At 33.6% G+C, this 26,942-nt stretch overlaps 1 protein-coding gene across 9 annotated transcripts in view; it reads left to right on the top strand.

The window, feature by feature from the left end:
• The window catches only part of CSNK1G3 (casein kinase 1 gamma 3), a 105,226-nt gene extending 79,459 nt beyond the window's left edge, over positions 1 to 25,767 (top strand). For 3 of the 9 annotated variants that reach the window (XM_017519430.2, XM_017519428.2, XM_017519429.2), the window contains 5 exons: positions 186 to 281; positions 3,781 to 3,876; positions 13,601 to 13,707; positions 14,203 to 14,226; positions 23,353 to 25,767. In XM_017519430.2, the coding sequence (XP_017374919.1) occupies positions 186 to 281; positions 3,781 to 3,876; positions 13,601 to 13,707; positions 14,203 to 14,226; positions 23,353 to 23,407 (378 nt within the window). In that variant the 3' untranslated portion in view covers positions 23,408 to 25,767. The remainder of the gene's footprint in view (positions 1 to 185; positions 282 to 3,780; positions 3,877 to 13,600; positions 13,708 to 14,202; positions 14,227 to 23,352) is intronic. The other 6 variants (XM_017519434.2, XM_017519433.2, XM_017519432.2 and 3 more) reach the window with 3 other exon arrangements.
• Positions 25,768 to 26,942: the final 1,175 nt, after the last annotated feature.

Genomic DNA, 26,942 nt, shown 5'->3' with positions numbered 1-26,942 from the left:
AGCTGTATTCTCTTTGCTTTACCTTCTTAGCTTTAACGACATTTTGAGAATGATGTCTTTACCTAAAACTTTAGTTTGTTTAACAGTCTTTTATTTTTCTTTAGTTCTTTAAGCAGCTAAGTAAATGACTTTAAATAAGATTTTTGAAATGGAATGTATCAATACCAATTGTTATTGTATTGTAGCCTACTCCAGTGGGTGCAGTTCAGCAAGATCCTGCTCTGTCATCAAACAGAGAAGCACATCAACACAGAGATAAGATGCAACAATCCAAAAACCAGGTTTGCTGCCTTTTAGATATGAAATATCTTTCTTTGTTTCATGATTGAAACATATACTTTTTTCTTCAGTAGATAAAAAAGATTGAAGGATTAAAAATACATGTTTTTAATAGATGAACCTTTCTTTTGATTTTCACTGTTTATTAGTTTAATAGTGGCATTAAAATGTTTAATCATAAATCTTTAATAAATGGTACAAAGTAGTGTAAACTTTGAGCAGTATTTGATATTCTATTAGAATATTTTCATTCCAATGGGGTACTCCATTGGAATGAATTGTAATAGCACTTGATCTTTCTATCATTTAGTTAAATAAATTATTTATTGAATTTCTGCTGTTGTAAAGCTACTATTCTACACATTGTAGAAATGCAGAAGCAAAGAAGACTGCATAACCTGTAAGAATGATTTTGTAACCAGTGACTAAAAGCAGTGTGATAGCTAAGCTCAGTCAATCTCTAGAATCAGGCAAACATGGATATGGCTTAACCCTGGGCAAATGAGTTAATCTCTCAAAGCCTCAGTTTCCTTATCTATAAAATGGAAATAATGTATGTTAGTTTCTAGCATACAGTAAGCTTTCATTCAATCAAAACTCTTGTGTCTGGAGTTTAAAGTGCCATGGAGGAGATCATATGAGGGACTCTGAAGATTTTATGGAAAAGGTAGCTTTTGACATGAGCCTAAAGAATGAATGCAATTTTTAAAGGGAAATGAAGAAATAAGGGCATTTTTGGGAGATTGAATAGTATAAAATATGAAGCAGAAGTTTAAAAATAGAGAATTTGAGGAATAGGCAGCAGTTCAGTTTGTTTGGAGCAAAGAGTAGGTAGAGCTGGATTAGTTAGACAAGGAGTAGAGAGTCAGTCTGAGATAAGGCATAGAAGTTGATCAAGTGGAGAGTTCATGTTTCCTGACTGGGTAAAGGAATTGAAAGCTGTTGAAATTTTTGACCAATATTTTAATTTCTCTCTCTCTCTCTCTTTGACTTAAAAGTTTTGCTATCACAGTGAGTTAAAGAGTGTCTAGAAATTTCCTGTTACAGCCCTTTTTGGAGAAGGATAGTGTACTCTCCTGTTTTACATTTACATTGTTTATCCCATCAAAGTTCAAGTGAAGATTAAAACGGGATGAAAATCAAAAGAAAGAACACCACTTGTTAAAAACCATAAGCACAATAAAATGCTATTTTTAGGGAGTGTTTAACAATATTATGCTATAAAGCATGGCCAACTTTATAAGATACATATTAAATTTTTGACTTACAAAAATTGGCATCATAAAGGATCTCATACATAAATTACTTCATATGTATATTAAAATTAGTTGATAGCTTGAGTGCCCTGATAAGATTCTGTATAAAGAAAGAAATAGCTCAGAAGTTGAGACTTAGTTTGTGTTTTATAAACCAGAGTTAATTCCTTGAATATACTTGGAAGAAGATTAATATGATATTCTTTAAAATTCTCTACTTGAGCTGTTAGGTATTATAATAAGTGAAATTCCTCGATTGTTGAATTAAATTATAAATCTAATGTTGTAGACTTTTAATTTTCTATGTGTTTCAGACATGTCTTGCTAACTAGATTATCAGCTCACTGAGGGTGGGAACTATGTTTCATTGGTCCAGTCCTTGTTGCACTAAATGTAGGGAATATATATACATACATACATATATATATATAATTTTTTCAGGCAATTCTTTAGGATAGGCTTATATATTGAATTTGAGATGTGAGTATACAGATTTTCATCCTGATAGAAAAATTGTATATCTAGAAAAAATTCTTCTTAAATATCCCTATACTACTAAGCAGTTTAAGTTCTATGAGAAACCTACAGTTCACAATCCCAAGGAAGAAAGATTATTTCAAATGACTTAAACCTTTGTAATGTCCCTAAATAAATGGTAGGAAAAATCGTTGAGAGGATTCTGAAATTGTTGCGTACATGTAATTGTTTATTTTCAGGAGAGGGTGTGTAGCTCTGAACTATATTCTTAGAGAGTTCCATGACCCCAAAATATTGCTCATTGCCCTAGATATTTGTCTCAATTTTAGCGTCATTTTCATTCTTTCATTTTGTCTAGACTTGACTTCATCTAGTTGATTTCAGCTTAAGCTTCAAAGCTGCTTAATTCTGGTTATGAATTTGGAGGGTTTAATGAAAAGGCATTATAGAACTATTGTAATTGTTTTGATGACATACTTTATGCCACAGAGCATGTAATTTTGCATTGTACAATTTAATTTAGGAAGCTTAGTGCCAGAATATTTATTCGCATATCTACTTGAATTTTACATCTCTCCCCTGAAGCTTGCTCTGGCCACCAATATGCTTGAGGGTCCCTATACTCCAATGTGCTTGGCACTTTGTGGCAAGATTTTCATGACTTTGAAAAAGAAAGAAAAGAGTACTGAAGGCTTTAGAATATATTTAATTGTGGTAAGGAGCTGGGTAGTATTATTATTGGAAGAGCATTAGGCTCTGAATTGGAGTTCGTGGTATACTTCATTGCTAGCTCTGTGACTATAGGGAAGTGCTTAATGTCTCACTGTCTTCAGTAAAAGGGGATGATAATATCTACCTCAAAATGCGATAACATATAAAGCAGCTAATGTAGAACCAAACATGTAATAAAGCTTAAATAATATATTCTTCTTTCAACTTTTTATTAGTGTTGTCTACATTTTTCTGAAACAGAAATTGACCGCTATTAAAAAATTACTCTTAATTCTACCGATAGATTATAATGTTTGTTATTGCCATGCAGATTTGCCAAGGGACCTAAAAACATCAAGGATTTTCAGCTTATTACATAAACATGGATTTCTTAATTTGAATCAGATAAAAAGAGATCAAGGAAGCAAAGAGATTCATATGTGTAGGATTACCACTTAGAAAAAAATTTGTTTTGTCTTATTCTCATAGTATTCTGTATAGTACTTCTCCCTTTTCAAATAACTTTTCTGTTTTCTCATATTATCCTCACAGTCAGAAATAGGGGACTAAGTAAGAGAGAAAATATTTCTAGAATCTCAAGTACAGTTATTTAAAGGCTATCATTTGTACCTTCTAAAAGTAGCTCCTCATCAGAAAACAAGTAGTGACCTCTACTGTAAGAAAATATAGTGTGTGGCCTTTTAGTGTGCCCATGATTTATTTGGAGTTCTTTCTTGGTCATGGCATTTTTACCCTTCTAGTTCTTTGTTAGTTGATTTATAAAGCTAGAGGGTAGAGTCTGTGATTTCTCAAGGATTTTTACTTCTAAAATTTTATGGTTCTATTTTATTTTTATTGTTGATCATTACACAATTTGGCAACTTAACTAAAATCACTCCACATTCTGTATACAAAGCTAACTGCACCATGATTCAGAATAGTAAGGGTATTTTAAATTTCCTTTTATGCATTTGTTTTATATATTATGAGGATAAGATGTTTAACATATTGGGTTTTTCTTCTTCCATGCATGCCATATGCATTAAATAAATGGCAGTCGGCAGACCACAGGGCAGCTTGGGACTCCCAGCAGGCAAATCCCCACCATTTGAGAGCTCACCTTGCAGCAGACAGACATGGTGGCTCGGTACAGGTATTTTCTGATTTTTGCATGAGTGATTATTACCCAGATTTATACAACTAACCCTTTTTTTTTGGAACTCATGGCATGATTTCATATCTTAATGGAAAATTTGTTGCTGAACTACTCTCTCCATAATTCTCTTCCTTTGTTATTTACCCAAAAAAAAAAAAAAAAAAAAAAAACCCAAAATTAATGTGGTCCAGAAAGACCAGCAATACCAAGATTTTTCCTTTGTTCATTTTTGCAAGTATATGCAACAATATTTAAGTCATAGAGCAGATTAGAAAAACAAACAGTATTATACTTGAAATAGGTATTAAACTTGACCACAATAATCTCAATCTTCTTTAATGCTTTAATTAATAGAACATTTTTTTGCATTCATTGACTTTGCCTCCTTCAAACTTAATCAGTTAAATATCGCTTTTCATCCTTAATACTCAGAATGAACTTTCTAATTAATTGTTCAAATAAACATGACCCTAATTTTTATCATAGTATATTTTGTTTGTACTTATAGAAAATATCAGATGGAGGAAATTTTAATGACAAGTTTTATTAAATACTCCCCTCAATTAATTGTGTGGCTTTTTACATAAATTTTAAGCAGTTCCTTATTTATGATTTGTTTCTGTTCCCCTTTTATATACTCTTAGAGTCAGCTACTATATATACTCTGCCGTCTATTGCCCTGTAAATTTTAATGATTTATGTATATTGTAGAAACAGGGAAAGATTGCTTGAGGCTCGTATTGTGTTTTAAAATGTTGGTTTCAGATAATCTAAAAGCCAGCTTAAAGTAGGTGAGATAACAAATGTTACCTCAGTACATTTCAGTGTAGAATGTTTTTTACATTTTCATTTTTTCCTTTACATATTTTTACTTGAGCTATTTGCCATTTTATCAAATTTGCATTTTTCTTAGTGTATACATTTAATCCACTGATTCTGTACTCTGGATTCTATTTTTTCTTGATTTGAATTTTAAAAATTAAATCATGATTAAATCTTATGAGCTCTCATTTTTCTCACCATTAAATTTTAGAGGTAACTTAAATTATATAATCAATTACTTTTGTAGAATTTTGTAGTTTATAGAATTTTCAGTAATGTATGGTAGTCTTATTTGAGTAGATCTATAAGAGCCTAGGGTGAAGGACTTAGAGGCAAGGGTACCTAAATTGTAAAAATTTTTATGACCTAATCCATACAGTTAGAAAAGCTGATTGAGCAAATTATATTTTATTTGCATAACACAAACTATATTTTGTATGTATCTATATATATTTACCTGTTTTTAAGTATGTGCGTATGTGTTATACCAGGTGTTTTGCTCAGTGCAACAATTAAGGCACTATTAGAAAATTTTCCTACCATTTCTGTACCATTACCAGATTTATTTTCTTAGCCTCTTCTTACTCTTACATGATTCCCCGACATTGCCTCATGGGATTTCTGTGGACTGTCAAAGGGTGAATGAATTTCATTATTTGCTCATTATTTCATTACTTCATATTTATTGTTGTGCTCACATGTTTTCACAGAGATATTTTAACTTTGCTCATGTCTTATTTCTAAGACTTTTCAGCCTACTGAGACTAAATCTGACTTCATCCTAATATTCAATAAGTGATCAATAGATTTTGAGTAATATGTAATATAAATACATAGGTAAAACAAAAAATAGTATTTGCATTGACCTCATGTATTTTACAATATTAACTGGCACATGATATGGTGGACATTGACAGCCTAAGTAGGATCATACCTGAATCCTTCCCACTCTAAAATAAAGACTGAATTAGTTTATAATTTATGTCCTAAACACTTTCAGAGTTATTGAAAATTTATAATATAATACTTGTATAATTGGACTAATGAAATTATAAATTAAAACATAAAAAACGCAAAGAAAAGCACCTAAAATCTGAACTGATATTGTTATAATTGAATACTTTATTTGATTCTGAATGAAGGCAGTTAGGAAAACAATGTGTTCTATTAATATTATTCTCATTGTCTGATAAAGGGAGGAAATAAAGAGAAAAAAACTTTTTATAATACAAAAGTATGAGATGCATTTGCCTTGGGCTTATTTGTGCAATGGTTGTTAAATCAACTGTTGAACAAACTTTCAAGCATCGGTTTTGCAGGAGATGCAAAGACTTTATTTATATGGCAATTAGAAAATTATTCAAAATAAACATACTAAGAGTTTATCATTAAATAGTTTTTTTAGGAAAGACATTTTCATAATTAATAGGTAGCTGTCTGGTATTGAAGTGTGATACAGATTTAGGATATCCAGAAACAGAATCAACAGTTAGTTAAAATGAGCCATGATGAAACCATGGCTTTCACTCCTCATCTGTCAGTGCAGTCTTTTCCATGGAACTGATCATTGCTCTCAGTGCAGCACTGAAAATCATTCCAAGCTGTTTAGAATTGACATGTAAGATGAAACCTTTTCCCATTTTTGACCGATAGAAAGATCCTCAGATACTTGTTATTTCAGATGTGCTTTTAGTATAAATTATCAGCAGAGTCTAAATTTGAACTCCCTGCTTTTCTGAATTATTATATAGCAGACCAGACAGTGTTACCAAGTTGATGATGTTGCAGTTTAGAGCCCAAGCTCTGCAATCAGATTAGAGTTCAAATTTTGTGCTGAGATTATTTATTAGTAAATGAGGATTTTAACAAAACCTCTACCTTATGGTTTTGTTATGAAAATTTAATTTTAAAAAAAGTGTTTAGCATAGAGGTTGAGGCTTAGGAAACTAGTGTTAGGTGAGTATAATCTATTGTTTTTGCAAAATTAAGAAACTCGAGTAGTGTTTTTATTGATCTCTGGGAAGTGAAGTATTAGAGGTACAGTCAAAAGAAAGCATTGATAAATGGGATTTTTCTAAATTTATCTCTTTAGTTAAACATGTTAAATCGCTACCTAAAAAGATACAGCTGTACATTTGATAAACTTTTTCCATTCAAGAGACTCTAAAAACTTTATTTTGTATTGTTTTTAGCCTGTGTTCTGTAAAACCCCCAGGGGAATCAAGTGTGTCCCTCTCAGTTCCTTCTTAGACTCATTGGTGATAATAAATATGGCTGAAAAACTCAGACCTACCACATTCAGTTTCTTGGCCATTTATTATTTAGCAAATATCTAAGTGTTATGTGCTAGGCTCTTCTAGGGTTTTTTTTTTTGAATGAAAAGAAGCATATAAAGACATGGTGCCTGTGTCCATGAAGAAGTCAGTGGAGAAGGCTGATGAGCAGGCGGGGTGATAAGTAGAGATAGCACAGAGTACTAGGAGAATTGATAGGAAAAGCACATAACCTGAATGAGTCAGGGTTTTCTGGGAAAACTGACATCTAAACTGAGACCTAAAGAACCAGTGGGAGCTAATCAACTGAAGAAGATAGAAGGGGTCAAAAGAGAAGTATACCAGGCAGAAAAGATAGTACGTAACGTTAGGGGGCAAGAGGCATATTAAGGAAGCTGATTTAGTCAAGCTGGTGTGTGTTGAGAAATGAAACTGAGAAAGTAGGCAGAAGGTAAATCATGAAGGATCTAACGGGTCTTGTTATTAAACTTGGCTTTATTCTGAGGATACTGGGTAACCATAATGGAATTAGGAGACGAACTTTGATTAGTGTTTTCCAGAGAATTGCTTTTGCTGGAGACTAGGTTGAAAGGAGACAAGTATAAATGAGGAATACAGCTCTCAAAAGTCTGTAGTTGGGGAAAAATGTTGGGTAGTGGGGATAACAAGAAATAAAAGGCTTAGAAAAGAATTAGAAGGTGGAGTTTAGTTGGGTGTGGGACTGAGGGAAAAGGAAAAGCTCAGTTTTTACTACTTTTTGATATGTTTCTAACTGGCAAATCAGGATCTCCAAAGTTAGATTTTAAAATATGCTACGGACAACAGATAGTAGTGATCTCTAATTCCATTTTAGCTGTGCTTTTCACTGTAGCACAATTCCATTGAGCTCAGTGCCAACTGAAAATTTGATCACATATGGAGGCAACTGTAAGCAAAAGGAAGGAGACAAATATTAAGGACACTACTGAAAAACTATTTTACATGGTTTTACATGTAAAATGTACTTATACATGTACTATGTATACCCCTGATTGTTTGGAAATCTTTTATAGTTGTACAGTATTTGGTTAGAATCTAAGGAATAATGTGACTCTGAGCCTTTGGGAGAAAAAGGGGTAGAATTACAAATGGTGTAGATATGTCGTACAACCAGGTATTGGTGAGGAAAACGAAATAATAACATTCATTGTTGTGATAAGCAATCAGATCTTTTAGCTGATGAAGCATCTGAACAAATAAATACAGGTGGTGATAACAGAAAAGGATTAGACAAATATATCTGGAGATGATAATAAAACGTGTTAAAGTCGAGAGTAATAGTAGATACCATTACTTCAGTTACATTAATTGTGAATACTGACTGTTCTAAAACATTACTAATTTCAGTCTATCAAATATTTGAAAATACAGTTATTAACAAGGAACAAAATCTAGTGACTATTACAATCATATCTTTCTATTCATACTTTTCTGGGGTACTGAAATCTGCAAAAGAGAGATTGTGGGAATATAGTTATGTGCCTTTATTACTTAATTTTTAGTTCATTTCCTTTAATCTAGTTTCGGAAATTCTATTACCATTGGGGTACATTAGTATTATGAATTTACTTATTTTTTTACAATAACATTTATAGTAACATCTCCAAAGACTGGGATGATCAAGGAAAATAATGATCCTAAGTGAAAGTTAATTGAAAATCCATTTTGGGTTATCTTTGTGGACAAAGCTGGTGAGCTGGTATTCCAAAAGATGATCCTAAAGCATATCGCTATCTGTGCTTTAGGGTCATCTTTTGGAATACCAAGAATATCAATTATACCTTTAGTCTTTAGGATATGTAAAGAAGTTGGTTTCATATTTCATACATATATATATATATATATATATATATATATATATATGTATATCTCCTAGCACAGGTTCAGGAAATTATTTGGAAATCACTCTTTTAACTATTAATATATCTCATTAGTGTGCTTTCTTATACATACCTTTTAAAAAAGCTGAATACATTAATAAAATATATGATGTTTTAGTATTTCTAATAGATTGGATAGATGAAAATTTGGCCAATATGTTTGGTTAATTAATATATTATATCAACGCTTTACTTGGTAATCTTGCTTACAAGATATCAGATAGAAATTAGGAAGACAGGCAGGGCATGGTGGCTCACACCTATAATCCTAGCACTTTGGGAGGCTGAGGTGGGTGATCACTTGAGGCCAGGAGTTTGAGAGAAGCCTGGCAACGTGGTGAAACCCTATCTCTACTAAAAATACAAAAATTAGCCAGGTGTGTTCGTGCATACCTGTAATCCCAGGTATTTGGGAGGCTGAGGCAGGAGGCGGAAGTTGAAGTGAGCCGAGATCGTGCCATTGCACTTCAGCCTCGGTGACAGAATGAGACTCCATCTCATAACAACAACAACAAAAAAGAAATTAGGAAGACAGTAGTATAACTAATTTGTATGAATTCATTATATTTGGAAAGTACATTAATTGGCTTTTTAAAATCATTGACAATAAAAATACTATATGTTATGTCTATACTCAAAAGTCTATAAGAATAACATCTTTTGGAATTGGATTTGTCAGGCATATGTTAAGTGAACTGTTATTATGTCTCACACTTGCTTGTGGGCTGTTTCTCCAACATCCCTCTTAAATTCTGACAGTAAAACTGTATTCTAGTTGCCTTTTTTTTTTAACTTCTGAAAATGAGAATCGTAGTAAGTTTCTTGTAAAATTGGGAATGTCAGAGGGAATTTTTTTTTAAGAAGGTAAACAATCCTGTATAATGCCTGAATTATTTTTTGAAATGTAAAACCTTAGAATATCTGTCATTTTTTTATACCTTCAAGAAACCAGGCTGATGAACACTAATATTTCAGAGACTAATCTTCTAGTTCAAGTTATGATTCTGGAAATGTCACCTAAGTAGAACTATTCATTAGAATATGGCTTATAAGAATAATTTGTATGTATTTGATTGATTTAGGCTTCCAGGAATAAAATGATATATTATTTAGAGTATTATATCTTCATTTCTTCTTTGTAAAATCCTTTTTCAAAAAGACACAAATTTTAAGTGAAAGTAGTTTTAATGCCATGATAACACTCTCAAGTCACTGGTGTTAAATAGGCCAATTTTATGAAGGTCAACAGCAGTATCCTGTCTTAACTCTGTTACCACAGTGATTCTATTCTGACTTTGGGATACTGGCCTCTACTCAGAGGGTCAGGGAATTTGGGAAACCATGGAAAAATTACATAAAAGGAAAATGTTACTTCCTTCTGGTCTGGATCTGGTCAACTAGGTAAAATGGGATTTGAAACATTTCAATGAAATAAAATTTACCAAAGTCAGGTATAAAAAGTCTTCCTCCATGAACTGAAGTAAATCACATTATGTAATTACAGTGTATATATGGTCATTGCTGCTGGAAAATATGTAGTTAATGTTGCTAGAATTTAGAATACCTGGGTTTTTTTAAATTTTCAATTATGCTGCTTAAAATAAGGGAAGACATGTTAGAGGAGCTACCTCTAAGTTGAGGTGGCATCCCTCCAGTTGTCTAGGGCCATTGAACAAAAGGGAGAATAAGAAACGTTGAATACTATGTTGAGGAAAGAGCATTGGAAATTTTTCAGTGAACTGTTTGATTATGTACTGTATACAGGCTCTGGATGGAGGTAGCAGAGAATATGTGAGATAAGAATACTGCTTTCTCTCTCCTATCCAGTTTAGTGCGGAGGCTCTGACATTTTCAAAATTAAGAATAAAGAACCAAATTATGTTCAATAATCAGAACAAATAATTATTTTTGAATGTTTTCAGAGAGAAAAATAAAAAGATTTACAGCTCAATAGTATGACAGAAAGGGGAAGCAAGTGCCCCCAAAAAGGAGAGGCATACTTAGATATAAGAGTATTCTTTTCTTTAGATTGCCTTTGAAGATAATCAAAGCAGTTTTGTATGTTTTCAGCTGTAGGCACAAATGCAGTCTTCATTTCTAAGTACTTATTCCGTATAGGATATAGGAAACTGAACCTCCGTAATTCCTAAATTAACTCAAGTATATTGGTTGATTGGTAGTTATTAATACTTCCCTTGGAGTTGGAGAGGGTCCTATTTCTCTACACTAAAGTATCATGTCTGCACGGACAGGGATGTTTTATCTTGCTTACTTTGGTATTCCAAATACCTACGACAGTGCCTAGCATGCTGTAGACTAAAGCAATAACTTAATTAAATTTTAGAAATATAAGGTACCGTAAATACTACTTTTAAGTCTAATAGTCAGTTGTCAGCTCTGTTGCCCATGTCAGAGTTGCTAACCTTTTGTTTCATTTAAAGAGATTAGGTATTGGGTAGGAGGGGCATCAAAGAGAATTCCTAGAGTTTTGAGCCTGGAAGTCTGAGAAGATGGTAGGGCTTTTAACTGAAATGGGAGCTATGGGAAGAGCAATATATTTCAGAGGGAGGAAGATAAATTTACCTTCGGAAATGCAGGGTTTGAGGTACCAAACTTGGTTTAGCAAACTGAGTATATGGCTGAGTGGTTAGGCTCAGGGAGCCCTTTATCTAGAGGTGATAGTTGAAGCCATGATTATAGATGAAACACTGTGATGGATGGCCACCATTTAGAGCTCTTCCCATATGCCAGGCACTGTGCTTTATATATTGACATTTATGTACTGATACTATCACACCCTCATATCAACCTTGTTAATTATATGCTACTGTTCATTGTACTTGAAAACTTTAGTAAGGTAAGATATTTTTCCCAGAGTCTCATAGCTAGTAAGTGGTAGAGCTAGGTTTTGGGTCTAGACCCATCTTACTCCAGAATGTTCAGCTAGTGCCAAGTGATTTGATGTACAAGAAAATGAGGCACTGAGCAAAGTACATCTTTCAAATGAGCATCTTAAAATGAGCAACGTGATTGCTGTGTGGATGATACATTTGAAAGATGAGAAGTCAGCTAATAAGTAGGAAGAGAATTATAGGCAGTGACAGTAGATAATGCCAAGGCCTTTAAATGGGAATACATTTTCTCAGAATCATTGGTAACCTTTAAGATAACTCTTATTAGAGTTATGTAGAGATAGAGAACTGATTGCAAGGAGTAAACAAATAAACAACTGGAAAATTTTATAAAACTGGAAGTGGTAAGTTATATATTTTTTTTTTTCCAAAAAGTTTAGTGATAAGGGAAAAGGAAGAAATAGAATAATAAGGTAAATTTGCAGAAACAGGGTAATTTGGGAGAATTTGGGAATTTCATTATGATTTTTATCTTGTTTCAGGATTTCATTCATGCATACATGCATTCATTTCCACAAATATTTATTGAGTGCCTGTTCTGTGCCAGGCATAGCAGGAAACAATACAAGATCTCTACAAGATCTCTGTTGTCCTGGAGCTTAATTTTAATAGTGGTAGGGATGCATGTCAAGAAACACAACAAATGAGCAAATAAGAAAACATGAACACTGATAAATACTCTACAAATAATTTAAAATAGGGTGTAACATAAAAGACTGTGTCAGCATGAAAATTTTTAGCTGTGTGATAGAAAAGGCCTGCTCAGAGAATCTGAAAGATGAGAAGTCAGCTGATAAGTAGGAAGAGAATTCTAGGCAGTGACAGTAGATAATGCCAAGGGCTTTAAATGGGAAGAATCTTGACATATTGGATGGAGGCTAGTGAGCTATGGAGAAGGTGGTATGAGATCAGAGAGGTAGACAGGCATCACATCATGTGAGACTTTGTCAATTTGCATAAGGAGTATAGATTTTTTACTCTAAGTGAAACAGGAAGCCAACAATTGGAGAGTTTTAAGCAGGGAGCTGTATGTGATATGATTTGCATCTTAAAATGAGCAACGCGATTGCTGTGTGGATGATACATTTGAGTGAGGGACGAAGCAGAAGACTAGATAATACGTTTTTGCTTTTATTCACATAAGAGATCATAGTGCCTTGGACTGGAGTCCTGGTAGTAATAGAGTTGGTGAGAATTGATTAGGTATGGGATATGTTTGGAGAAGGATTTAACAGGATCTGCCATTGATGGATTAGATGTGGGGTTTAAGTTAAAGAGGAATCACAGTGACCTCTGCATTTGAACACTGGGTGAATGAATGGTGTTGTCTCTATTTAAATGGGCAGTTTGAAATGGAGACTTGAGCATAATTGCAGATTGAAGTGAAGGATCCATTCGAAGGAGTAATATTGAAGTTTTTCTATATTCAAGGAAAGTAATTCATGATATAGCAAAGTGCCAAAGGACATAGGCACGCAAGAGGAAACTGATTGAGACATACATGTAGGAGTTAGCCTTAAAAACCAGAGGGAAGGAGACAGAAGACAGAGATTTCAATAAGGAAAGGAAGTAAGTTGAAAAGCACATATTAGATGACCTTGATCTTTAAATAAAATGCTAGACCTGTTACTATATTTAGTTGCTACCTATTGTTTTGTGTCCTTACATTAACTTTCTAATTGAAATACTTTAACCTTATGTTTTCTTATATAACCTATTTAGTGTGTATGTATATTTATGAGTATGTATGTGTACTATATATTTTTTTTTTTTTTTTTTTTTTTTTTTTAAACAGGTTGTAAGCTCCACAAATGGAGAGTTAAACACAGATGATCCCACTGCAGGACGTTCAAATGCACCCATCACAGCCCCTACTGAAGTAGAAGTGATGGATGAAACCAAGTATGTGTTTGTTTTGTTTTAGTAACTTTTTGTTCTTAAATTATGCATGTTTGAGATTTATAGTTCATAAAATTATTTCAGGAGGTTTTTTTCAGGGAATAGGTGCATGCAAAACAAGTGGTATGCATAATTATTTTAATCACTATAGTAAGTTTAAAATAGTGCTGTTTCAGTAAACATTTTAATAATACAAAATATTTAAGAACTGTGCTCAAATTCTTATTTAGAATTAACAGCATATTTTTAGCTTTTGAGTTTTAAGAGTGTTGATGCATGAAAGTTATTGATATGCTATCTTTTTTCTGTAAGCATTAAGAATACATATTAATTTTATAAAATGCATGTTTTATTATATTGAATTTTTTTTAGAGCATAAATTATGACAATATTGCTTGGAAAAAATTATGCATGAAAAACAATGTGATAATTTCAATGTGGGCTGTTTCTGATTCTCTCTCTTTTTTTCCCTTGTATTTTTTTTTTATGTGTGTATAGCTGCCAGAAAGTGTTGAACATGTGGTGAGTCTCAAGTGTAGGCAGGCAGAAATAGCTCCGTTGACTGTAATTTCAAAGATTTAGCATCATTTTGTGTCTTTTGAAAACAAAACTCTCAACCAATTATAATTGATAAAAGTTATTCAAAAGTATTTGATATCGTTAAGATAGCTCTGAAAAGCAAGAAATAATTGTTTGAGGAGCTCTTTTGCCTGCTGCAACTTTTTTTACTTCAAGTGACGTAGATTCGGGGCCACTTTTTAATTGCATAGATGATATACCAACCCTGCTTGTGCTTATGCATTTGTTTCGTAATAGTTTTTATTTGCTATTTAAATAGAAAGATAGATTTTTGCATTAAGCTTTCTTTTTTCTGTTTGCAATTGTTAAATACATATAGCAGATCTCATTCCCCACAGTAGTATCACCAAAACAGTATTTCATTTACTAACCAATTACTGCCCTTGAACATAATATCGATAAATTTTATGATAACCTTATAATGAGAAAGTCATTTTAAAAATCCTCATGATATTAGGAAAAGTAATGTTCTTATTAATATAAATAATTTTGGATTTAAGTTATTTCCTGACATTTGCCTTTAGTTGTAATACTGTGCTTAAAATGCTTCTCTCAGTTGCAGAACAAATTTTGAGTCAGACTGGGCCTGAGTAAAGGAAGTTGCTTACATTAGTAAATGCTGAAATATTTTACTCATATCTAAAGACACCTTATATAACTTTCAAAATAATGCTCATTTGCTGGCTGCAAAATTAGGAAACTTGTGGATTTTTTTCTTAAAGAGCAATGATTAAGAATCCATTTTTATCACTTTTGACTGTAGAATTTATTGACAGTGTGACAAAGACTAGTATATTTCAGGATATTAACTAGTTGTATACTTGTGTATTTTTATGGACTGCAGAAATAAATCCCTGAAAGTGTAGTCTTATTTGCATGTTTTTAAATCAAAGACAAAAACAACAGCTTATGTTGTGAATTTTAGGTACAATCCTAAGACAGGAATGTAGGGTGGTGGTGTGGCAGATTCTACTGCACACATCTTTTGCAGTTAAACATAGGTTGAAGAATCCTGTTTCTGTCACTTATTTATTACCTTCAAGAAAGCTTGTTTCTTTTTCTGTAAAATGAAGCTAATAATATCTACCTCATTGGTTGAGAAAATTAAATGTGATAAAGTGCTGGTATTTTGTCTGACACACAGCAGGTACTCAATAGCTATTATCACCCCTATTTATTTCTTCTCTTCCAGCTGCCAATGACATTTCTCATCTCTCTTCTTCCCAGACTTGTGCCTCTTTTATCAGTGTCCCATATTTTTACTTCCATACCCACACTTTGCACTGAAACTAGCTTTTCTTCATTTACATCCTCCTGGAGACTTGCTTTTAATCAAATCCATTACTTTTATCTATTTATTCATTCAGCAATTATACTGCTGAAGTTTCTGAAATACCTGATACTGTCCTTGTTCTTAAGTAGATTACAAGCCAGCAGGAAGATTGCAGTTGTACTAGTATATGTCAGTGTATGATTAATACTATGAAAAGGGTATTGAAAAAATGATTAGAGTTTGTAAAGATAAAGATATTTCCAGACCTGGATGATCAGAGAATACTTTATGGAAGTGGCACTGAAGAATGGCATAGTAATTTATTTAGTTGGGATGAGTGTGGGTGTGTGTTTGGGTCTCTATCTGTGGACATTGGAGCATGTGAAAGAAGGAAGTGGTGGGAAGGCTATTCCTGTAGGAAGCGTTCTCCATTGCCTGTCGTATCATGTCCATATTTCTTCGCGTAGCACCAAGGTCTCTCACACCTGTCATAGTCTGGCCCCTGTCTATCTTTACAGCTCTGTTTTTCTTTCTGAACTTTATATAGCATTGATTCCTTAAATATGCCTTTGCTATGTTATCCTCTTTATGTACCTCCCACTTCTTGAAACTTACTGAATTTCTTCAAAACAAGGATTTTTTTTTCATCCTCAGATTCCTAGTGGCTATGTTCCTTAGTAAATCATTACTAAATAATTGAACAATGAGGTATACCCATACAATGGACTGCCATTTGACAATATAAAGAAATGAAATTGAAAACATTGTGCTAAATGAAAGAAGCCAAACACAAAAGGCCACATGTAATGTGATTCCATTTAAATGAAATGTTCAGAATAGGCAAATATATAGGCACCAAAAGATTAGTGATTGCTCAGGGCAAGAAGAGGAGGATGGGATTTCTTTATGGAGTGATGGAACTGTTCTGAAATTAGATAGTGGTGATAGCTGCTCATTCTGAATACTAAAAGCCATTGAATGATATTCTTTCAAAGGATAAATTTTATAACGTGAATTATATCTTAGTAAAATGGTTGTTTTTAAAAAAGGATAGCAACTCATGATATCAGTGAAGCCTTACTTCAGGTGGGTTAGGTAGGTTACAGAAATTCTCAGAATTTTTCTCTCTCTTTGCTGGTTAAACATTCTATTTAAACACACAAGATTTTTTCTTTTCTTTAATTAGGTTTATGCTAACATTTCTACAGGTTTATTATTGTATTTCTCATATCCTGTTAATCTTTGACTAAAAATTTGAGCATGATTTTTTTCTTTTTTAAGAGGTGGGAATCTTGCTATGTTGCCAAGGCTGGCCTTGAACCCTTGGGCTCAAGTGATTCTTCTGCCTCAGCCTCCCCAGTAGGTGGGACTATAGGTGCAAACCACTGTACCCAGCTCCCTGTCTAAATTTCATCTTATTCTTGTCTTCTCTTTGCCACCATTTGACACATAACTAGGGATGTGTTTGACACATAACTAGGGATGACACATAACTCAGAATTTGTTTCATTATCATCTTTCTTCTTACCTATAATTGGCAGAGATCCCTCTCACCTCACCCCATTAAATAGAATGTATTTTATAATGCACATTTTAAGGCTGGGCGCGGTGGCTCAAGCCTGTAATCCCAGCACTTTGGGAGGCCGAGGCAGGTGGATCACAAGGTCAAGAGATCAAGACCATCCTGGTCAACATGGTGAAACCCTGTCTGTACTAAAAATACAAAAAATTAGCTGGGCATGGTGGTGCGTGCCTGCAATCCCAGCTACTCAGGAGGCTGAGGCAGGAGAATTGCCTGAACTCAGGAGGCGGAGGTTGCGGTGAGCCGAGATCGCGCCATTGCACTCCAGCCTGGGTAACATGAGTGAAACTCCGTCTCAAAAAAAAAAAAATGCACATTTTAGTATTTGATTTCCAAATGATGGAAAATACTCTGTTCTCCCATATGTAGAATGATGGAAAAGCTAATTACCTTCATTAATAATGAGGTTTTTGTCTTTCTTGTTTACTGTAGTTGAGAATTTTAAGACAAGTGATACAAATAATAGCATCCTTATCAGTTTTTTCCAGGAATTTGGGAGAACAAAATAATTTAGTTTAATTATTTACTTTTTAAGTAGTATGAAAGTATCTTTTATTGTTTCTTTCTCTTTTCTTCTTGCAACATTTACTGAACAGATTATCATATGTTTGGTAATATGATTATTAAGGTATGTCAAAGTTTGTATACCATTAGGTCGGATAGAAAGTATACCAACAACTTTTATACAATGATTCTCAACCTTGGTTTTCCATTATAGTCACATAGGGAGTTTTAAAACTCCTAGGTGACTATAACACTTAGGCTGTACTTTTAAGGTTTCTGATTTTACCAATTGGTCTGTGGTGGGACATGCTTATCATAAAAAGCTTCCAAAGTGACTCTAGGAGCAGCCAGGATTAAGGACCATTCTAATAAAAAGTATTATACAATTAGCACTATAGGAGAGGGATAAATGTTACTGGAGTTCAGAAAATGGAGTATGTCCTCCTAGTTGGGAAGATCAGAGAAGTCCTCATGGGTAAGGATGCATTTACACTAGTTTTCAAATATGAGTATGATTTGGCAAGGGAAATGGGTTGAAGTCAAGAGAGAAGAGGTTGGAGCAAGGACAGAATTGATCAAGTTCAAGAAGTAAATGATGCAGTCAGAGAATATATAAACACATTAATGGAAACAGAGATAGGCTAATAATATCCCAATCTCAAAGGGCCTTGGTAGCCAGTAAACAAATTTGGACATTATCTTTCTCAGCACAAGAAAGGAAGCCAAGAAACATCATGTGGTTTTTAAGCCAAGAAACAATATGATCAGGTTGGTCCTTAGGAAAATTAATTTGGCAGCAGTTATGAGGCTTATGTTACTTCCTGGTGTTCATGAGGTTGCAGAAAATGGTTTAAAAATATGAATTAAGTTTTCCTGTGAAACTAGATGGAGAATTTATATTTTGGGTTAGTAGTCTCTAACAAACAAACTTGCTTAAAAAATGTTTTAAGATGATAGTCTCAGACCATTTGTTTAGTTTCTATAATACTAAGTGTTCAAGACTTTGATAATCTCCAGAACTATAAAGATGAGTGAAGAATAATGTTTCCTCGAGAGCAGTTCAGTGAGAAAGAGAGAGGTATAAAAATTATAATACAAAATGACAGAGACTATAACTGTTTTCTGGGAGAGAGCATGTGGATTTTAAGTGGAAAGAAGAACATGTACAAAGATAAAGAGGTAAGAAATCCCACATGGTATGTTCTGGGAATAGCAAGGAGATTTTTGCTTTTTCTTACTTTTCCCTCCCTTCCATCCATAGTATAGGCTACCTGGGAAAGAAGCCTCATGGAGGATGAGACTAAGAGGAGAGTGGAAGTAGGTTGGGAACCAAATTCTGAAGAGCTGTGTGCACTTAATGCTTTAGTCAATGGAGAATCATTGATGAGATTTCAGACGAAAAGGACATGGCCATATTTATGATGGGGGCAATTTGGATGGAAAGAGGAGAGACTTAGACTGGGAAGTCCTTTAAAAGGTGCTTAGCAATAGTGGAGGCAAGTAGAAAAGTTCTGAACTAAGCCAGCATGAGAAGATGGGGAAATTTCGAAAGTCATTTCAGACTTAAGGGATTAATTGAAAGTCATTTCAGACTTAAGTGGATAGGGAGGAAGGAATTCGAAATGAAGATGGGCCTGAAGGCTTTTAGTTGGATTAATTTTGTGGGTGATCTTATTCTCTGATCTAAACTCTACTTGCTTAACTAAATGGTTCCTCATTTTTTTTTTTTTAATCAAGAGATCCAGAGATATGAAATTACACTTCAGGTTTAAACCTTAAGGGGAACATTCTTTGTCAAAGAATTAAAGATTACATTCCATACAAGATACTTCTGTACTAGAGACTCTAGGTTCTGGAGTCCTATGTGGGTAGGTCTAGGAGGTACCGACAGTCCCTCAACCAAAGGATGTGCGATGAATCATCTTAGAAGGGATAAATAAGAACATCATGTCCAGATAGGGAAACATCCTTCCGTTTCTGTGTGGATTTGAAAGAAGGAAGTAGATGACATATATCCAGGAAAACAAGGCAAATTAGATGAAGAAAACGGCAGTGAACAAAGGAGAAATGGTGGTGTGGTGTCAATAGCAAAAGCCTTTGTGTGTTTTAGGACTTTGATCTGTTATGATTGCCTGTTTGTTGCCTAACTGTACTAAGTTTGTTTCTAAAGTTCATCGTAAGTAGGACTTAACATTTATTCCCAACGAATTTTAGAGTAGAGATGTAGCTTCACATTTTGAGAGGCTGAAATGAGAGAATTGCTTGAGCTTAGGAGTTTGAGACCAGTCTGTGCAACATAGTGAGATCTAGTCTCTACTAAAAATAAAAAAATAAAAAAATTACCCACTGAGCGCCTGTAGTCCCAGCTACTCAGGAGGCTGAGGTAAGAGGACCATTATTAAATAAGTACAAACATTGTACCAGTTTGTTGGGCTGTAACTGTGAGCAATCCTTTATGAAGCTTAAATTATAGTGCAAAGGCAAATAACAAATAAAATAATTTTAAAGTAAGAGTAAGTTATTACAGGAAAATAAAACAGTATTGTGATTGAGTGGCTACATGGTAGTAACACTGTTTCAGATTGAGTGCTGGGGACAGGAAGCAATTGAGATGAGACCTGATTTCTTAATCACTAAGACTATAAATTAGTTATTTCTGTAATTGTTTTTATGCTAAGAAATAAGCCATAAAGTTGAAACATCAATTTATTTCTTCTGTAAGTATATCATATTTTGAGAGCATCTCTCGTCTGTGTTATTTGGATGCATTTGTATCACATAAGGCAACGCTGTCCTCTGGTGGTAGTGACTTTAATAGCATGCCAGCTTTACTTTTGCAGATCTGTTATAAGGATATGTTTATTTAGTGGGATTTATTTCTGAAAAATAGATGTCCTTTTTAGATTGTGTTTGAATTTAAGGACCATTAGAATTTATTTGAAAATCTTATTTAGTCTCAAATAAATGCTTGACGTAGTTTAGTAAAATGCTTAGGAAAGATTACTTAAGTGTAAAGCACTCAACTCTCAGAACTCTCAAATGCTGAAAATTCAAACTAAGCAAAGTAAATTGCTAATACAAGTGTAGAAAATCTTTCATCAAAATGTGTATTGCATAAAATTACTCGTTTCAAAGGGCTAATGTAACTTTAGAAAATTTTTGAAAGAATGTACTTTGAAATTTGAAAAGACTGTATCTAAGAATAGTGAGCATTATTAAAGCAACTTTATATCAGTTAATAAATTTCCATTGAAATATGACCATATTCTTAAATGTAATATTCTAAGTATTTGGTCTGTCGCTTCTAAATACCTATTTTTATGTCTTGCTTTCTGCCATATGGATATTTTTCTGCTCTTTTCTACATCTTAAAGGTTTATTTGGAGTAAAGGATTTTATCATTTAGAAAATGATTGAGATTTGAGAAATATTAGGTAGCTGACAGTTAAAAATAAATTTGACTTATTTTTTAAAGTCCAGAGCAAATCTGTTAACATCTGTGGTCTTGTTTCACTGTAGCAGCTCTTCTCTAGGCTCTTGACTGGGTAACTCATTTCAGTTCTTTCTGCTAGTCACCTCCATAAGGGTAAAGTTTATATAAACATCCATCATTACATATATTTCTAGTTGAATTTTTATCAGCTGATCCACAGCTTTAAATTATTTACATTCCGTGGTCTAGTCAGTGTATACTTTTTGCTTCACTTAAAAAATGCCATTGTGTAATTTGGTTTTTAGTACCTTCATAGCGGTTTCATAATTATGGCAGAAATCACAATAATAAATGATACAAAATTATTTTTGACTAAAGATAATGTAGGTAGGGAGATTATGTAATTTAACTGGACAGTGTAGATTCCATTTACATTTATTTCACAGAAGTATATAAAACATATCTAGTAGTTATTTCATTTTCTGTAATCTTTTGCTGGGAGGGACACTTGAAGCTATTCTTTTTTATTTTGAGATGGAGTCTTGCTCTGTCACACAGACTGGAGTGAAATGGCTTGATCTCAGTTCACTGCAACCTCCGCCTCCAGGTTCAAGTGATTCTCCTGCCTCAGCCTCCTGAGTAGCTGGGATTACAGGTGCCCACAACCAGCCCAGCTAATTTTTAGTAGAGACGGTGTTTCACCGTGTTGATCAGGCAAGTCTCAAACTCCTAACCTCGTGATCCACCCACCTCAGCCTCCCAAAGTGCTGGGATTATAGGCATGAGCCACTGTGCCTGGCCGAAGCTATTCTTTAATGAATACAGATTGCTAAGAATTATAGAAACATCTTTATAGGGTCATATTACACACAGTCTTTGAACTGACAGCTCTCAGTAATAGAATCACCATGTATATAAATATACTTTACTGTTATTACAAAATATGATTAACAGACATACTCACACACCCACACAGGAGTTAAACGGAAAATCCAGGGATACCCAACCATGCTTGCCTGTGCCAAAAGTAAACTCAACCTTAGGAAGGGGTGGACTGTTTAAAGGTTAAAAGAAAAGGTGCCTGACTATATGTAGTGTATGTCATGTTGTATATTCTGCTATACTGACTCTTACATCTGGAGGGGGAAAATGCCATACCTTCATACCTTTATTTGAAGGATTGTGAGACTTTAAAGATACGTGTGCATTTAATTTTTTTTTTTTTTTTTTTTGGTGGGAGCAGATCAGCGATTCTCATTTTTCAGCTAATACCAGATCACAGCATTGTCTTGCTCTGTCACACAGACTGGGGTGCAGTGGCAGAATCATAGATCAAATATTCCTCCTGTCTCAGCCTCTCAAGGAGCTGGGACAACAGGCAGGTGCCACCAGGCCCTGTGTGTGTGTGTGTGTGTGTGTGTGTGTGTGTGTATGTGTGTGTATTTAGAGATATTTAGATATGTATATATATTTGGAGAACGAAAGAGTTAAGAGATAGGGTTTTGCTGTATTGCCCAGGCTGGTCTTGAATTCTTCAACTTCTGACGTCAGGCAGTCCTCCTGCTTTGACCTCCCAATGTGCTGGAATTACAGGTGTGAGCCACTGTGTCCAGCCAAGATTTTCTTTTCACCTAGGAATAAAAGTCAGGATTATAGTGTTTTGCAGTTTTGAATTACAAAACAGAATCACCTCAATTGTGCTACTTTAAATATTAAACATAATTTTACCTTAACTAAACTTTCGATAAGCTTGACCTTCTTTAACCCTAAGGAATTAAAAATTGCCAGTCTTGACTTTCTATATAATGTATTTTCTGTCATTCACTTTGTAAATATGATGGAAAGTGTCGTTGACTATATTGGAGTGTCTTTTTATTTTTGGAGTCTAAACTGATTCTTGGTGAGAATAAACTCCCCAATGTTAGGATCATTTTTACCTTTCTAATAATGGCTTCAACAATCATATATAAATATCAGGGAGAAAGGGAGATAATGTACAGGATGAACTTTTCAGTTGGTATTACTACAAAACCTTTTGAATTTAGTGGCTCCTTTTTATGTTGCATAGAATGTCTTGCTATTCTTAAAAGGCATGTGGATGAAACATAATAGTAATAACTCTGCCATATTTTCACTAATACATATGCTTCATTGGTGTAATCACTGTTTATTTTGCACTAGCCTGTTGCTTTTTATGACCATTTAAGTTAGTGTGATAAAGTCAACTCTGTGAAATTTTATTGCTTTTAAAATAAAGAGTGTTTCCCTCATCTGCAGGTGCTGCTGTTTTTTCAAACGAAGGAAAAGGAAAACTATACAGCGCCACAAATGACTCTGGACACAGACAGATCCTGGGGAGTTACTTACATGTTCATCTGCTGTCTTGTGATTAAAATCATCTCTGTAGTGACCACATATATTTTTAAGGACTCACTCTTAGAAACAAAAATGTTATACTTTCATACTTCATTTTGTGGTTGTCTTACATTCATTTTTTTTTTCTAATTTAACTTTTATGGAAGCTTTAAAGTTTTGTCAAAACATGAGTGCTTTGCCCATCAATGAATGGAATGGACCAATGAGGTGGTATTGAGGAATACAGTTCTATAGAACATTTTTCGGAAGTTCTTCTGTTATAGAAAGCAGTACAGTATCTTAAGTGTCATCCAGTTTACACCTAATCTGGTTTTTTATAACTCTGTAAGAGTATAATCAAAAAGGAATTTTTTTTTCTCAGTGGATAATACAACAGAGAAAAGAGAGTTGCCCAAATATTTAAAAGAAATTATTCCTTGAGAACTTCATATTTTGTGACATCTGCATTGATTTCAGTATTACTGATGGTACTGCTATTCATAAGTCATATTAACATTCTTTCTGTGAAATCATGGTACAGTCACTGCCCAGAGGTACTGAGGAAAAAGCAATATGGGTTCAGCAGATGGTAGTGGTAAAATGAATCTTAAGTAGTGCAGTAAATATGTGCTCTGCTTTTGTTGCACCACTATGTGAAGTACTGTGTTGCAGAAGTGGCAAAAGCGCTTATTTTTAAAAATGCAAAATATTTGTATAATGTAACTTTGTGCTTCCAAATAATGTATGTTAGACAGCAAGAAATGAATAAGAAGTGATATATGTTGGAGTTATAAAGAAATACACTAAGGAGAAGTAGTAAATGTGAACCTTGTTGCAATGTATATGGTGGAAGCCTAAAGAAATCTCACTGAAACCTACTGCTGAATGATTACATTCTCTCTTAAGCAGAACACTTTGGATGTGCCATGCAATAGTGTCTGTGTAATTATTTTCCTCTTTGATTAAAAAAAAAAAAAAAGGACCCCCAGCAATAAAAAGTGGGTCACTCTATGCCCTCTGTGCACATTAGTCTCTTACATTCAACTTTGCTGATTCTCTGGAATTTTCCTACTCTTTAGCATAATTTTGATGATTGAAAAATATTTTGGAAAGGATGGGTCAGGTGCTTTGCCTCCATAGTCTTTTGAAGTGCCTGCATATAAACAAACAAAAAAATTCTGTTAAAAAGGAAGCCCGCTTCACTTTTCAAGTCTGCTTTGTTTTAAGCCATAAAGACACACATGTACTTTTGTCACATTCTTCTAGCCAGAATTTTCAAAAAGGGTTAAAACAAAAAGACTGGCTAGAAAGATAATTATTTTTGAACAAATCTCATGTTCATCTTTCATTTATAAAATTTTTACTTATTCCTTCCATGCAGTCTCTTCGTTGTCTTTAAGTGTATGCCTCCAGGCATGCTTATTTATTTTTATTGTCTCAAGGTAACATTTAAGATGTATATTAAAGTAAATAAATCTACATTTTTTAATTTCATTATTGCATTTACAGGGATTTAATTGTACTTTGTAATTTATTTTTCTTATTAGCCAAAAGTTTAATGCATTGTTTTTGATGAATTAGGCACCCACATGAACATCACAAATCAGGACATTGTTTATCATTGTTGCTATGAATCCTGTGAATGATCTTTTTTGATTTTAAAGACCTACACTTAACCTAGAAAACATTTGCTATATAATTTGGTCAACAGTTTCCATTCTGTCTATATGTATACTGTCATGATGTCTTAAACTGCAGGAGTTACGTACTGAGTTTTTATTTTATTTGCTTTGAGTAAGGAAGATGGATGTTTTGGCCATTATAATGTGAAACCACTTCTTTCTTTACAGTATTTGACCAAATTTGTGTGTCTATGATATTTGTAAATACATGCGATAACTGTATTTCTTATCATAAGCCTATTTAGTTTTATTCTCAGTAGGATTTTTTGGATTGTACAGTGTTTATATGATCTGAACTCCTTATACATAAGAAGGTGTGTATATTAATCCAATTATGGACTTAAAATATTTTAAAAGTATAAATACCCTTATTTGCTGCAAAGACCAGTGTGTAGACATTTGCTTTTTAGCAATATTTTTAAGTGCTCCATTTTAATGCCAAGGAATAAGTCTTTTGGCAACACAAACTGGTCAATAATAGGTAATGCAGGTATGTTCAGGTTAAGCCAACAATGTTTTGCATTTTTATGCTTATTTTCTGTCAACACTAATGAAGTCAACATTGCCTGAATGTCTGAATAATGAAACACATCCCTGTTTAAAAAGTATGTAACTGAAAAAGAAATAAAAAAAAAATAAAAGTAGTTTTTTTAAACTTGCTCTTTCCCATTTCCTGTAATGATGGGTAAGATAATGCCACTGCTTAATTTAAGATAGGGATTTAAAAAATTTGGTTTATTTAGTCTGTTATATGTGAGAAGCAGAGTTAAAGGAATATGCTTTTGTTATTTTGTTTATGTTTTGTTTTGCTTTCTTGAAATCCAGTGGTAAAGAGCACATGCTAGGTAAAGGATATAAGCTTTCTTTAATATTAAAAAAAATTATACTCCTGAACTGTTTAATAGAGCAGTAATTAAAGATGTCTTCTGATAAATTAAGGTAAATAGAATCATTTTTCCTTTTTGAAAATGGAATCATACCATTATATTCACAGAAATTAACCAGTATTAATCTAGTTTTAAGTGAACTTTAAAATTAGTACGGATGGAGAGCACATATTTTTAACAGTATCTCTTCATTTATCATTGTTCTAGGTACTTTAAGGGATTTTACAAAATGATATTAATGGTGCGCTGCTTACTGAGGGATGCTACAGGTAAGATAAGGCAAAGAAGCCCACACTCAGCCTATGAAAAGTGTGTCCATTAAGCAGCAGAGACCTTCAGAAGTAGGAGAACAATCTAGAGATGATACAAAACTGTTAAAGACTCTATTTAGAAAAATTGTACTAAAGATTAAGATTCCAATCTGAATGAATGTATAGTTGCATTAGTCAGATCCCTTTGAAGTTCTGTTCTGCAAGTGACAGAAATTTAACCTGGCTTGAGCAATAATAGTGTACATTATCTCATTTAACTGAAAAGTCTGGTAGTGGTAGGACTGCCTTCAGACATGCTTAATCTTGTAGTTAAGACAGGAATCTTTTTCCATATCTTTTTTTTTTTTTTTTTTTTTTTGCTTTTTTCCTTTTTTTTTTTTTTTTTTTTTTTTTTTTTTTTTTTTTTTTAACTTTTTTTTTTTTTTTTTTTTTGGTTTTGCTTTCTACCCTGCTGTTGTCACTGTCAAGTAGACTTTCCATGTGTCATGGTAAAATGGCCATCCAGCAGCTTGAGACTTCTACTCTTACCATGCTAGTATCCTCAGCAAAAACAAAGGGCCATTTTTCTCAATAGTTCCAACAGCAGCCTAAGACTGACATTCCCTTATTGGTTGATGTGCCCGCCCCTCAGCAAATTACTATGGACAAGGGAATGTTGTTCTTCCAGTGGC

Source organism: Cebus imitator, unplaced genomic scaffold (genome assembly GCF_001604975.1).
Source record: "Cebus imitator isolate Cc_AM_T3 unplaced genomic scaffold, Cebus_imitator-1.0 Scaffold744, whole genome shotgun sequence".
Lineage (NCBI taxonomy): Eukaryota > Metazoa > Chordata > Mammalia > Primates > Cebidae > Cebus > Cebus imitator.
Note: the sequence above shows the minus strand (reverse complement) of the source record. Positions and strands in the feature narration are given on the sequence as shown.